The sequence below is a fragment of the Xiphophorus maculatus genome, chromosome 8, assembly GCF_002775205.1.
Source record: "Xiphophorus maculatus strain JP 163 A chromosome 8, X_maculatus-5.0-male, whole genome shotgun sequence".
NCBI lineage: Eukaryota > Metazoa > Chordata > Actinopteri > Cyprinodontiformes > Poeciliidae > Xiphophorus > Xiphophorus maculatus.
The window spans coordinates 24,907,916-24,918,396 of record NC_036450.1 but is presented as its reverse complement, the minus strand read 5'-3'; the positions used below and the strand labels follow the sequence as shown (position 1 = coordinate 24,918,396).

General features: G+C 42.4%; 2 protein-coding genes and 1 long non-coding RNA gene across 4 annotated transcripts; 2 read left to right on the top strand and 1 right to left on the bottom strand.

Annotated features, from left to right (window-relative positions):
* Positions 1-1,124: 1,124 nt before the first annotated feature.
* On the bottom strand, positions 1,125-1,956 carry LOC111609403. Its single transcript, XR_002753108.1, has 3 exons — positions 1,840-1,956; positions 1,553-1,752; positions 1,125-1,470 (listed from the first exon to the last, which is right to left on the bottom strand). It is a non-coding gene; the product is annotated as an uncharacterized LOC111609403 (long non-coding RNA).
* Positions 1,957-3,030: 1,074 nt separating this feature from the next.
* On the top strand, positions 3,031-7,036 carry LOC111609547. Of its 2 annotated transcripts, none has more exons than XM_023338661.1 (7): positions 3,031-3,293; positions 3,397-3,438; positions 3,556-3,597; positions 4,090-4,152; positions 4,353-4,436; positions 5,974-6,105; positions 6,497-7,036. In XM_023338661.1, the coding sequence occupies exons 1-7, from the start codon at positions 3,056-3,058 to the stop codon at positions 6,673-6,675; spliced, it is 780 nt and encodes a 259-aa protein (XP_023194429.1). In that variant the 5' UTR covers positions 3,031-3,055; the 3' UTR covers positions 6,676-7,036. The 2 variants fall into 2 exon arrangements, with proteins under 2 accessions (XP_023194429.1, XP_023194430.1); XM_023338662.1 differs by having other exon boundaries at positions 6,236-6,590.
* A 57-nt stretch (positions 7,037-7,093) lies between these two features.
* Positions 7,094-8,880, top strand: LOC102221448 (sialidase-3-like). Its single transcript, XM_005817255.2, has 2 exons — positions 7,094-7,580; positions 7,732-8,880. The coding sequence occupies exons 1-2, from the start codon at positions 7,356-7,358 to the stop codon at positions 8,704-8,706; spliced, it is 1,200 nt and encodes a 399-aa protein (XP_005817312.2). The 5' UTR covers positions 7,094-7,355; the 3' UTR covers positions 8,707-8,880.
* Positions 8,881-10,481: the final 1,601 nt, after the last annotated feature.

The following is a 10,481-nucleotide window of genomic DNA, read 5'->3' as shown; positions in this document are numbered from 1 at the left end:
TTGAAACCAAGGATGATGGGAGAACAGGGTGTGGGGAAAACCAAAAATGAAGCTTGTTCACTGTGGTTTCCGGAGATTATTAGATGTAGTGGTTTGGTGCAGTGAGTTACTTGGGGAAGGGCCTTTCCATCGAGAGCAGAAACGCGTAGTGGAGCTGTTAAGGGTTCAGTCTCAATTGACATCTGTTGGACCAGGGAACTGTCAATGAGATTCTGTTCACATCCCGAATCAACCAAGGCGGACAAGGGGAATGACTGGTTCTGGTGGATTACGGTGGCTGGTAATGATAAGCGAGGAGAGTCTTTGCATAGGAGGTGGTCCGCCAACCTCCTCGCCCCTACTGGCGGACCTGGAGGTTTAAACGGACCGGGCATTGGGCAAGGAAGTGACCTGGGGACCCACAATACAGACATAGACGAGCGGAAATACGTCTTTGTCGTTCCTCTGGTGTGAGGCGAGTCCGGCCCACTTGCATGGGTTTGGGGTCCTGAAAAGTCTGGGAAGGAGAGATCGCTAGAGTGGTGTTAATGCCACCTGGATGCCTAGCCGGCGGTTCTCTCCGACTCTTTTCCCTGACACGAGACCTGATTCTATTATCGAGCCGCAGTGTTAGGCTTATTAGGTCTTCTAACGTCTCCGGTTCGTCTAGGGTGGCAAGTTCATCCTTAATACTTTCATTTAGAGCGTTAAAATACACACTCTTTAATGCGGCTGCATTCCAATCGGTACCTGCAGCTCTAATTCTAAAATCTATGGCAAAGTCTGCTATAGAACGCTGGCCCTGTTTGATTTTCATTAATTCACGTGAGTTAAATGATTTGTCTGAGTTATGACTAAATATCTGTCGAAACTCTTTCAAGAATGCATCAAACGAGCAGTTAAAACTGGCTGGTGATGGAAACCGGGCCTGGGCCCAAGCTAAGGCCTGCCCGGACAACAGGGACAGAACGTAAGCAATTTTCGCGCTGTCGTGAGCAAAACTCTGAGGTGAATGATTGAATATGATAGAGCATTGCAACAAAAAACCCTGACACTTGCTCAGATCACCTGTGAATCTTTCTGGGGTTGGAGGATGGATCTGGGAAAACGTGGGTTGGCCTGGCCGGTCTGGAACAGGAGCAGGATCTGGGGAAGGAGTCGGAGGAACAGAGCATTTTAGAAAATTAGCAATTTCTATTAGCTGTCGGTTGGTCTCGGCTTGTCGTGTGCCAAGTTCTCTTAAGGCGGTTTCGTGCGACTGTAGCAGGGTGTGTTGTTCAGTTAATGTTCTCCTGATTGCATCTGCTGGGCTTGTTTGCTGGCCTGAGTGTTCTGTCATGATGGGTTCAATATATCTAGCCCACATGCAGAACACAACACAGGAGACACGTATATAATTAAGTGAGTTTATTGCGAACACAAACTGGAAAAAATAGTGAAGCGACGGGTCTCGTCCAGGGGAGAAGCGGGCTCACAGAAACGCTCGGCTCACTGGCAAGGCAGAGTGGGGGAAGATGATGAGTTCAATGCCGTCGGAGACGGAAGTAACAACTGTTAATAGGAGCGGTCTTACTTGTTAGACGGAGGTTCGGAGTTTAGGAGGGGTTTGCTGAAGTGTCCGGGGACTTGGTCACTTTGTGGATCCAGATAGTCCAGAGCTCAGCCACAGAAGTCCAGAAGGCAACGAGGAAGTGGAACAGAGGACGGACAGGTAGGCTCATGCAGTGGTGACGGAGGGACGGCGTGACTGCCAACCAGGAAATCCAGGAGGACCTGAAAATAGAGGAAGGCAACGAGGAGATTACTAGACGATCAAAATCACGAGGAACGTAGAGAGAAGCTCTAGGGGCTCAGAGGTACCGTTACTGGCTAACACTCAGGCATCGAAGTACTGGCAGTCAGCTCCTCTTGTACACCTTGCCTGACGAGCAGATTGATCTCAGGTGCGCAGGAGGATGACACACCACTCCGGAGAGAGGTGAGTCTGGCGCTATCTGGTGGCTAGATGGTGAGAAGCAGCAAACAGACTCCCACAAGGAAAACAAAGAACCCCGGAACACAACAGAACTACATGTGACATGATACTTATATTCAGTAGAAATGGAGGAAGAAATGCAGGACGGGTCCTTAAACCACAGACTGCTGCACCATTGGACTATCACTCCATTAGATTTGTGGATTGCATAGTGTTTAAGAAGGATAGAGCAGTGATTTCCAATTGACCTAATCTGCCATGTACAGTCATCACATTCAGGAATGGGAGCTTGCCTCAGAAGATCACGTGATTGTGAATACTGGCAAGGATGAGGGAGCAGATAAAGATTTTTATTACCAAATGCGACAAATGCAGGTCAGTAGAACTCAAGCAATTAAGAGAGACACTACACCCATGTGACATAGCCTACACACCTTGGGCTAAGGCAGGAATGGATCTGTCTTCTTGGCACAATAAAAACTATTTGTGGACTGTTATTAAAATTAGAAGGTTGATAACCTTCTGAACACCTAAAGGTACAGTGGTCCACAAAATGAAGGCACGCTTTGCTTGGCAGGGGATTCCTGATGTGCTCATCTCTGATCACGGGCCACGATATACCACACAAGATTAGAGTGTTCAGCCAAATTTTTTTTTTATCAAATTTTGCCATTTGAGGTGACCAGAGATGGTGTGAAATGAGTGGAAATGGACTAACCACAAAAGTGCATGGGGCATTAAGATGTGCTGAACTGAAATGTTTATGAAGAGTTTTCCTTTAAATGTTCTGACCTCGTTGAATAGTTTTCATTCATTACTTGCCATATCCATGGAAACACTATAGGGTTACAATTTACAATTTTATTTAGATACACATTAAAAAATCATCTTCCAGCAAACAGGTAACATATTGTTTATGATCCAAGATTGATTTTTTTGTTAACAGGACAAGTCTAAAGTAACAAGTCTTATCAGCTCATGTGTGACAAAAGACTAGAATAATAATTAGTCAGCAACAATAAAGTCCAAGATAAAGACTCGAGAACTTTATCAGGCCCACACAGAGGAGTTGACTTCCAGAGACCAAAACTGAGGCTGGAAATGATCATGTTTTTTCCAGTACTGCTGATAGTCTGTGCTGTCTCTGCAGCTCAGCTTCAAGAGTCTGACGACATTATTTCAAATTTAAGGCAAACTGAGGCACAAGTAGGAGAACCAGACCATGACTCTGCTACCCAGCAGACCCACACACAGGACATCGATGCTGTTCTGAGAAAGATGGCTGCCTGGTTGGCTGGATTGAAGGTGGAGGTGAAGCACTTACAGAGAGAAAATGAAGGTATGTTTACAAAGAGAGTTATAGCATTTGGAAATACAATTTTTCATTGATAAAATGCTCATATAAAATGTTGATTGTTTTTTTTATTTGTCGTTACAAACAGCAAAGACAAAAGAGCTGTATTCACTCAACCAACAGTACCAAGGTACTGACCTGTAGTAGACAATTTCTAAAAGTTCAATTAAAAAGGTAACTTTGAATATATGATAGGCATGTACTTGTCAACTATAACATTGTTTTTGTCATTGTTTTTTTACTTTAGCACAGGAAAGACAGATGAAAGAACTGCGGCAACAGAACCAAGGTATCTCTTTTTTTTCTGCAAGGGAAGAAGCAATAGAAATGAAAAAGAAAGAATATATAATAAAGAGAAACAGGCGAGAAAGAGGTTCAAAGGAAAAGGAGATAAAAGTAGAGGACAGAAATAAGGGTAGAGAGAAAAATATGAGTCAACGCCTTGGAAGTTTACTTCCAGACCTGCAGAAACAAAACCAAGAAACCACAGCAACAAAAGACGTGTGTATATAACAATTCCAAGTATAACATCACTGAAAAGTACATGGTGCTAGTTAATACAAGATGTATTTACAGCAGTGTCTCTCAATTTCTCAAATTAGCAATAGCCTAAGAAAAATAAGTTCAAAGACCCTTTCTGGGTTTGCATCCCCCGAGCTCATACATTCATACAATAAATGTAAGACATGGCGAGACTCAGTAAGGATACAAATCAATAATTTAGAGCAAATACTCTACAGATAATGTCTTACTTAAGTCTTTGTTTTTCCATTCATTTCAGTGCAGGCAACAGAACTGGCTACTGTTAAAGCCAAGGCAAGCTTCACCGAAAACAGAGTGGAAGGTTAGTAATGTTTGAAGAAAACTTGTCATGACATCACTCACTTTCATGTCAGTCCCTCTGACACTCCCTGTCATTTGCTAAAACTTATTGTTATGTTTATGTAATAAATTTTAGACATGGGAAGACATTAGTAAGGAAACAAACCAATTACGGCATTGCTCTTATTTCACACCAAATCTTTGGTTTTCCTTTCATTTCAGCTCAGGCAGCAGAACTGGCTACTGTTCAGGCCAAGGTAGACAATGCTGAAAACCAAGTGGAGGCTCTGAAGAGAGAGGGAGAAGGTTTGTGAACTCTGAAGAAAACCTGTCATGGCAACACACTACACTGTTTTTATCTTCTCAAGGACTTTGCATTGATTTCCATTAATTTTTCATTCATTTCTACTGCATGCCTTACCATTTCCAGTTGCTTTACCTACCTAGTCCCAAACCTAACCTAAACTCAACTCACACGTTATTGTAAAACCTAATACTAATACTTCACTTCTTTTTATGGGGCCCACTCTTTGTGCCCCATAAGGAGTAGCAGGTCTTCACACAGTGCAGTGTTTGTGTAAAAAATTTACTTTACAACATACACACACCCCCACAAACAAACAAGGCCTACACACACTCAAACTTAACCACACATACATTTGAAATATGAAGAACATCATTCTCAGAATAGTGTTTTGATGATTTAATGAAAAAAGGTGAAATACAAAAACTTACAGAAAACCACAAGAGCCAGGGCAGAAGACAAAATAATAAATCCAAAGAACATCCAGGCAAGGAGACCCAAGGAGAACAGGGAGTAGAACGGGCAAGTGTAGAAGACAAAAGGATCCGGCAAGGAGTGACTGAAAATCAGAGGCTGAAGTATTGGAGATGTTGGATGCTGACCAAAAGACCTGGGCTGATTAGCCAACTGGTTGCAGGTGTGAGTGGAGGGAGAGAGAAGCTGGCACAGGGGGTGAGGGAGAGTGCACACAGGTGAGCAGAAAAAAAATCTAACAAACTCCAGTCCTCCAGTCGCTGTCCTGCAGTTTTTAGATGCACCACAGGTACAAAACACTGGAATGAAATGGCTTAATGACCTCCTCCTTGTGTAGATCAGTTCTCCAGAGCCTTAATGACCTAATTATTCTATTCAGGTGTGGTGCAGCAGAGGCACATCTAAAAGTTGCAGGACTGCGGCCCTCGAGGACTGGAGTTTGAGACCCCTGATAGACTGAAGAACAATAAAACTAGGCTAGCAAAGAAAAACCATAAGCAAGAAATATAACTAGAAACAGGAATAAGACAAATCTAATCAAAATAAGAAACTAACGCAGAAATAATGAAACTAATATCAAATCAAACTACAAAACAACCTAACTGTCTGGGATCCTGACACCATTATCCTTAGATAGCTACTAAAAACTTTAGAACATTCTATGTACTATTATAGTTCTTAGCTTCTGAGGTAAAATTAGCACTTTCTGCATTATTAGAATGACTCAAAATGGCAACCACACACTGCACAGGACGAAACAATGTTTGAAATGGTTGTTTTTTAGGTTTTTTTACACTTTTTTTTTCTTTTACACTTGCTACGTCGCAGGCTATCTGGTACTGTCTGCCTTTCCATCACTTTTGGCTAAAAGTATTTGAAGGCATATCAAGATGCCTAAGAAGATAAAAAATGTAAAAAAAAAAAATCAAATATCTTTTGTACATGTTAATTCGATTTATCATGTTAGTAGGCCTGTTAAAACAATATTTATTGTGACAGTTGTTAAGGTGTTTATTACTTATTTTCCCTGCTGTAATTTAATGATGTTCCATTTCTGTCTCTCAGCAAAACGTCTGGCTTTCTCTGCCTCTTTTTTGGCATTGACTCCAGGAGACTTTGGACCATTCAACACACACACAACTCTGGTCTTCAGACATGTTGTTACTAATATTGGAAGTGCCTACAACCAACATACAGGTGCTGCAATTTACGGCTTGTATTTTGCATTTACATGTGCTCACAATTGCAACATACTGTAAATGTGGTAAATTTGTTCTGATAGGAAAGGTAAGAAAAAGCTTACATATCTGGCCATGATGCTTCACAGGGCTGTTCACTGCACCAGTGAGAGGAGCGTATCACTTTGAGTTCTACATATATGGACATGGTTCTTCAAATCCTACATATATAGATGTAATGTTTCACTTGTTGATTTTTGTGTTTTTCTGATGTAAAGCACTTTGAACTCTCTTGTTGTTGAAATGTGCTATACAAATACACTTGATTGACCGATAACCCAATCAACTTTTGTGTTATCAATCCAATGCCGTCAAAACTGATTGTGATTATGTCACTGATGTGTTTGAAGAAGCTCTTCCAGGTACCGACATCCTGGCGTCGGAAGAAAAACTACACCAGCTGGAGTCCCAGCCACTTATTGCTCTTGACCTGGATGGTCTCTCAAATTTGCAGCTGGTACCATCCAAATTTGGGCCTGTGCCACAGGGCTCATTGATATCTTACCTGCGCCCACCTGAGAAGTTCTAAGGTAGCATCATCCTGCACCACATGGCTCCTGTCTTCCCCTCTCTTCCTTCGACGCTGTGCAGTCTTCCGAACATGTCTTAAGCCTAGTCTTAAAAGTAATCTATCTGCCACACGGACTAAAAGTAGAAGCTGGCTCCACAGGAGAGGACCATGTTCAAATTCTAACTTCAGGACCCATTTCCACCTTTTTATGTCTCTCATTTGTTTCTTGTGTAATAACTGTGGATGGGGTTATTACACAAATTCTTTTTTTTTTTTTTAAAAGAAGGAAATATAGCTGAAAGCAATTATTGTGTGCTTTGCAGAGAGGCAACAACATTAGTGCAAATTGCTGCATTGATATACAGTACAGACCAAAAGTTTGGACACACCTTCTCATTGAATTCAATGAGAAGGTGTGTCCAAACTTTTGGTCTGAACTGAGTACATGTGGAGATAATGAAAGAAAAAATCTGTGTGAATTTTAGTCATCTGAGAAGTTGTAAAGAAGTTGTCTAAATCATTTTCCTAATCCACTGACAAATTCAAACTGTTTTGAAGATAAGAATAACATAGGAAGTTTCCTCCCACCTCAGACTCTGCTGTCAATGATTATAAAAGAGGCAATCCTTTATAATTGCCTCGACAGGAGGAGCCAGACTCATTTTCTTTGTAATACGTTGCACTTGAGACTTTAAGCCATGGGCTGCAGCAATTCAACTCCAATGAAAACCCAGAAAGAGAAAACAACTGTTTTTCTCTCCAAGGAAATGATCTTCAGGATCCCTGGTCTCATATTTGATCATGAGAGAAAAACTCTGTTGGCCTTTGCAGAGAAACGAAAATGTGAAAAAGATTCCAGCAGCGTGGCTCTTGTCATGAAAGCAGGAAACCTGACTAAAGCCGGCAACTCTTGGGCAGTTGAGGTAAATATCAGCATTTATTCTTCAATTCTTTTTAGTAATCTGTGTTTTTTTTTTCCATCACTGTTGCAAAAAAAAAAAAAAAAAACCAAAAAACCATCAGTTCAATCAAAATGTTAAATGTTGATGTTTACTTTAATTGTTCCTGTTTAAGTGGTCAGATTCTAAAGAAGTCGTGAAGAAGAAAGATCTGGGTGGACACCGCCCTATGAACCCGTGCCCGATCTACGCAAAGAAAAGAAACACCATTTACCTGTTTTTCATCGGGGTTAAAGGAACCACTTCAGAAAGCCATCAGATATGTTGGGGCATCAACGAGACTCGTCTGTACTACATCGCAACCAAGGATGGCGGCGAAACCTGGAGCGACCACGTTGATCTGACTGAGACACTTCCTGAAATAAAGAATTGGGCAACATTTGGTGTCGGACCGGGCCATGGTATTCAGAGCGAGACTGGTAAACTAATCGTCCCTGCTTATGCTTACCCTTCCTGTTCTAGCTGTTGTGAAAGCTGCCGTAGCTGCCTGGCTAGTTTGTTTTGTTGCTGTGATTCCTTGTGTTGTACAAAGTGTTGTCCTCCTCCCCATGCGCTCATTATTTGTGGTGACAATGTGGAGAACTTCAAATGTGGAAACATGCTGGAACAAACATCACTTGAATGTGAAATAGCTGAGACGTCAACTGACCAAGCCAAGATGTTGTACTGCAACGCTCGAAGCCAGGGAGGCTTTCGGGTCGAAGCGTTCCTTGATGATTGTGAGGGTGTTCTAGCCCCGTCTAAGCTTGTGGAAACAAACTCAGGCTGTCAGGGGAGTGTGGTCTCCTTCCCAGCTCAACCTGAGGAAGACGGTTCAAATCGGGGAACTCCGTGGCTGCTTTACTCCCATCCGACGAGTAAATGCAAAAGAGTGGACTTAGGGTTGTATCTAAACAAATCCCCAACAAATCCAAGTGCATGGAGCAATCCTTGGATCATAAACGAGGGACCCAGTGGTTACTCCGACCTGACTTACATTGAAGATGGCTGGTTTGCATGTCTGATGGAGTGTGGAGAGAAAACTTATACTGAAGAAATAGCATGTTCACTGTTCTCCTATGATGACATCCAGAAAGGCATCACAGGGTAAATGTGACTTCAAAAAAAAAATGTGTATGAAGGGATGTTGTACCAAACAGACAGCCTGCTCATTTTTCACCCATGACGATGTCCAGCAGGCCATTCCAAAGTAAAGGTCCATCCTGTTAAAGTGACATACCATCCATCCATCCATCCATCTTCTTCCGCTTATCCGAGGTCGGGTCGCGGGGGGTAGCAGCTTCAGAAGGGAGGCCCAGACTTCCCTCTCCCCAGCCACTTCTTCTAGCTCCTCCGGGGGAATCCCGAGGCGTTCCCAGGCCAGCCGAGAGACATAGTCCCTCCAGCGTGTCCTGGGTCTTCCCCGGGGCCTCCTCCCGGTGGGACGTGCCCGGAACACCTCACCAGGGAGGCGTCCAGGAGGCATCCTGACCAGATGCCCGAGCCACCTCAACTGGCTCCTCTCGATGTGAAGGAGCAGCGGCTCTACTCTGAGTCCCTCCCGGATGACTGAGCTTCTCACCCTATCTCTAAGGGAGAGCCCAGCCACCCTACGGAGAAAACTCATTTCGGCCGCTTGTATCCGCGATCTCGTTCTTTCGGTCATGACCCAAAGCTCATGACCATAGATGAGTGACATACCGTCCTCTTCAAATTCCTTCTCATTCAGTCCATGTTAAACTGCGGCACTGATGTGTTTTTGAGCATAAAACGAACACAATTAATCACTTTTGCAATCTTGCTTTACATTCGAATTATTACAAATATGAATGATGCGATGATTTGCAGTATTAACTCATAGTGTATTTAAGTTAAATTGCATTTCAGTGTATAGACTTCTGACTTAATAAAACCCTTGTATAAGGTTTTCCTTGTGTTTTTCTTGTTTGTACCTGTCTGCATCTCTGTGGCCCAGATTTAAAGCAACCTTCATTTCACCCTCATGAGCTTCTCGTTACACGCTCTTGTGTAAAACAAGAAAGAAGTATTTCAATGTTCAGGTTTCATGAGCGTGTCAGGAATGTCACTGCGAGCAGATACATGTAAAAACTGCTTGACTCCCTGTTCGTTCGGCTTTTGGTCTTATGAAATTCCACGGTATGAAAAACTAAAGGCACATTGCTTGTTACTGATCTGTTCTTCTGTTTCCCTCACATCTGTGCACACCATGAACTCTTAAACGAGCTAGCCAGAGGGCTGCTGGGTGGCAACTGGAAAAGCGTGTGCACACCATGGACAGAGGTTGTAATCCTCAACACGGTTGACCTTGGTTTCAGTTCCCGGTTTCAAGCCATTTGTTGAAACCTTAAGACACTTATGTCTTAAGTGCTGTACAGTAAAGGCTGACAGAGTCTCAGCAAAACGTTTTAAAAAACAAGATGACCAGACTAACACTGAATATCAATCAACATGTAGTTCATCTTCTCCAAAACAAAATGCCTGACAGTTTCTCAACTTGTTACATAACAATCCATCCATCCATTCTCAACAATGATTGTTTATATCACTTCCACCTCTTCTTCTTAATGGCAATAAAGAGTTCATTGAACTGCTGGTGTGAAGTCAGCTTAAATGCAAATCTTTAAAGTTGCTTTTGTTATAACTCCACGTTTGTTCCACTTGACACCAACACCACCGGCGAACTAAAATACACCATAAACTTAAGTGAGATGGTGTCATAAGTACAATAACGACATAAAAAATGATATAAATACATATAAACATACCTCGCCGGCTGACCCTTCTTTTGAGGTAGAAATGAGGTTATTAAATGAATTCTTTAAACTTAAATTACTTTACAGCCACTTGCTAACGTCATGCTTTCAT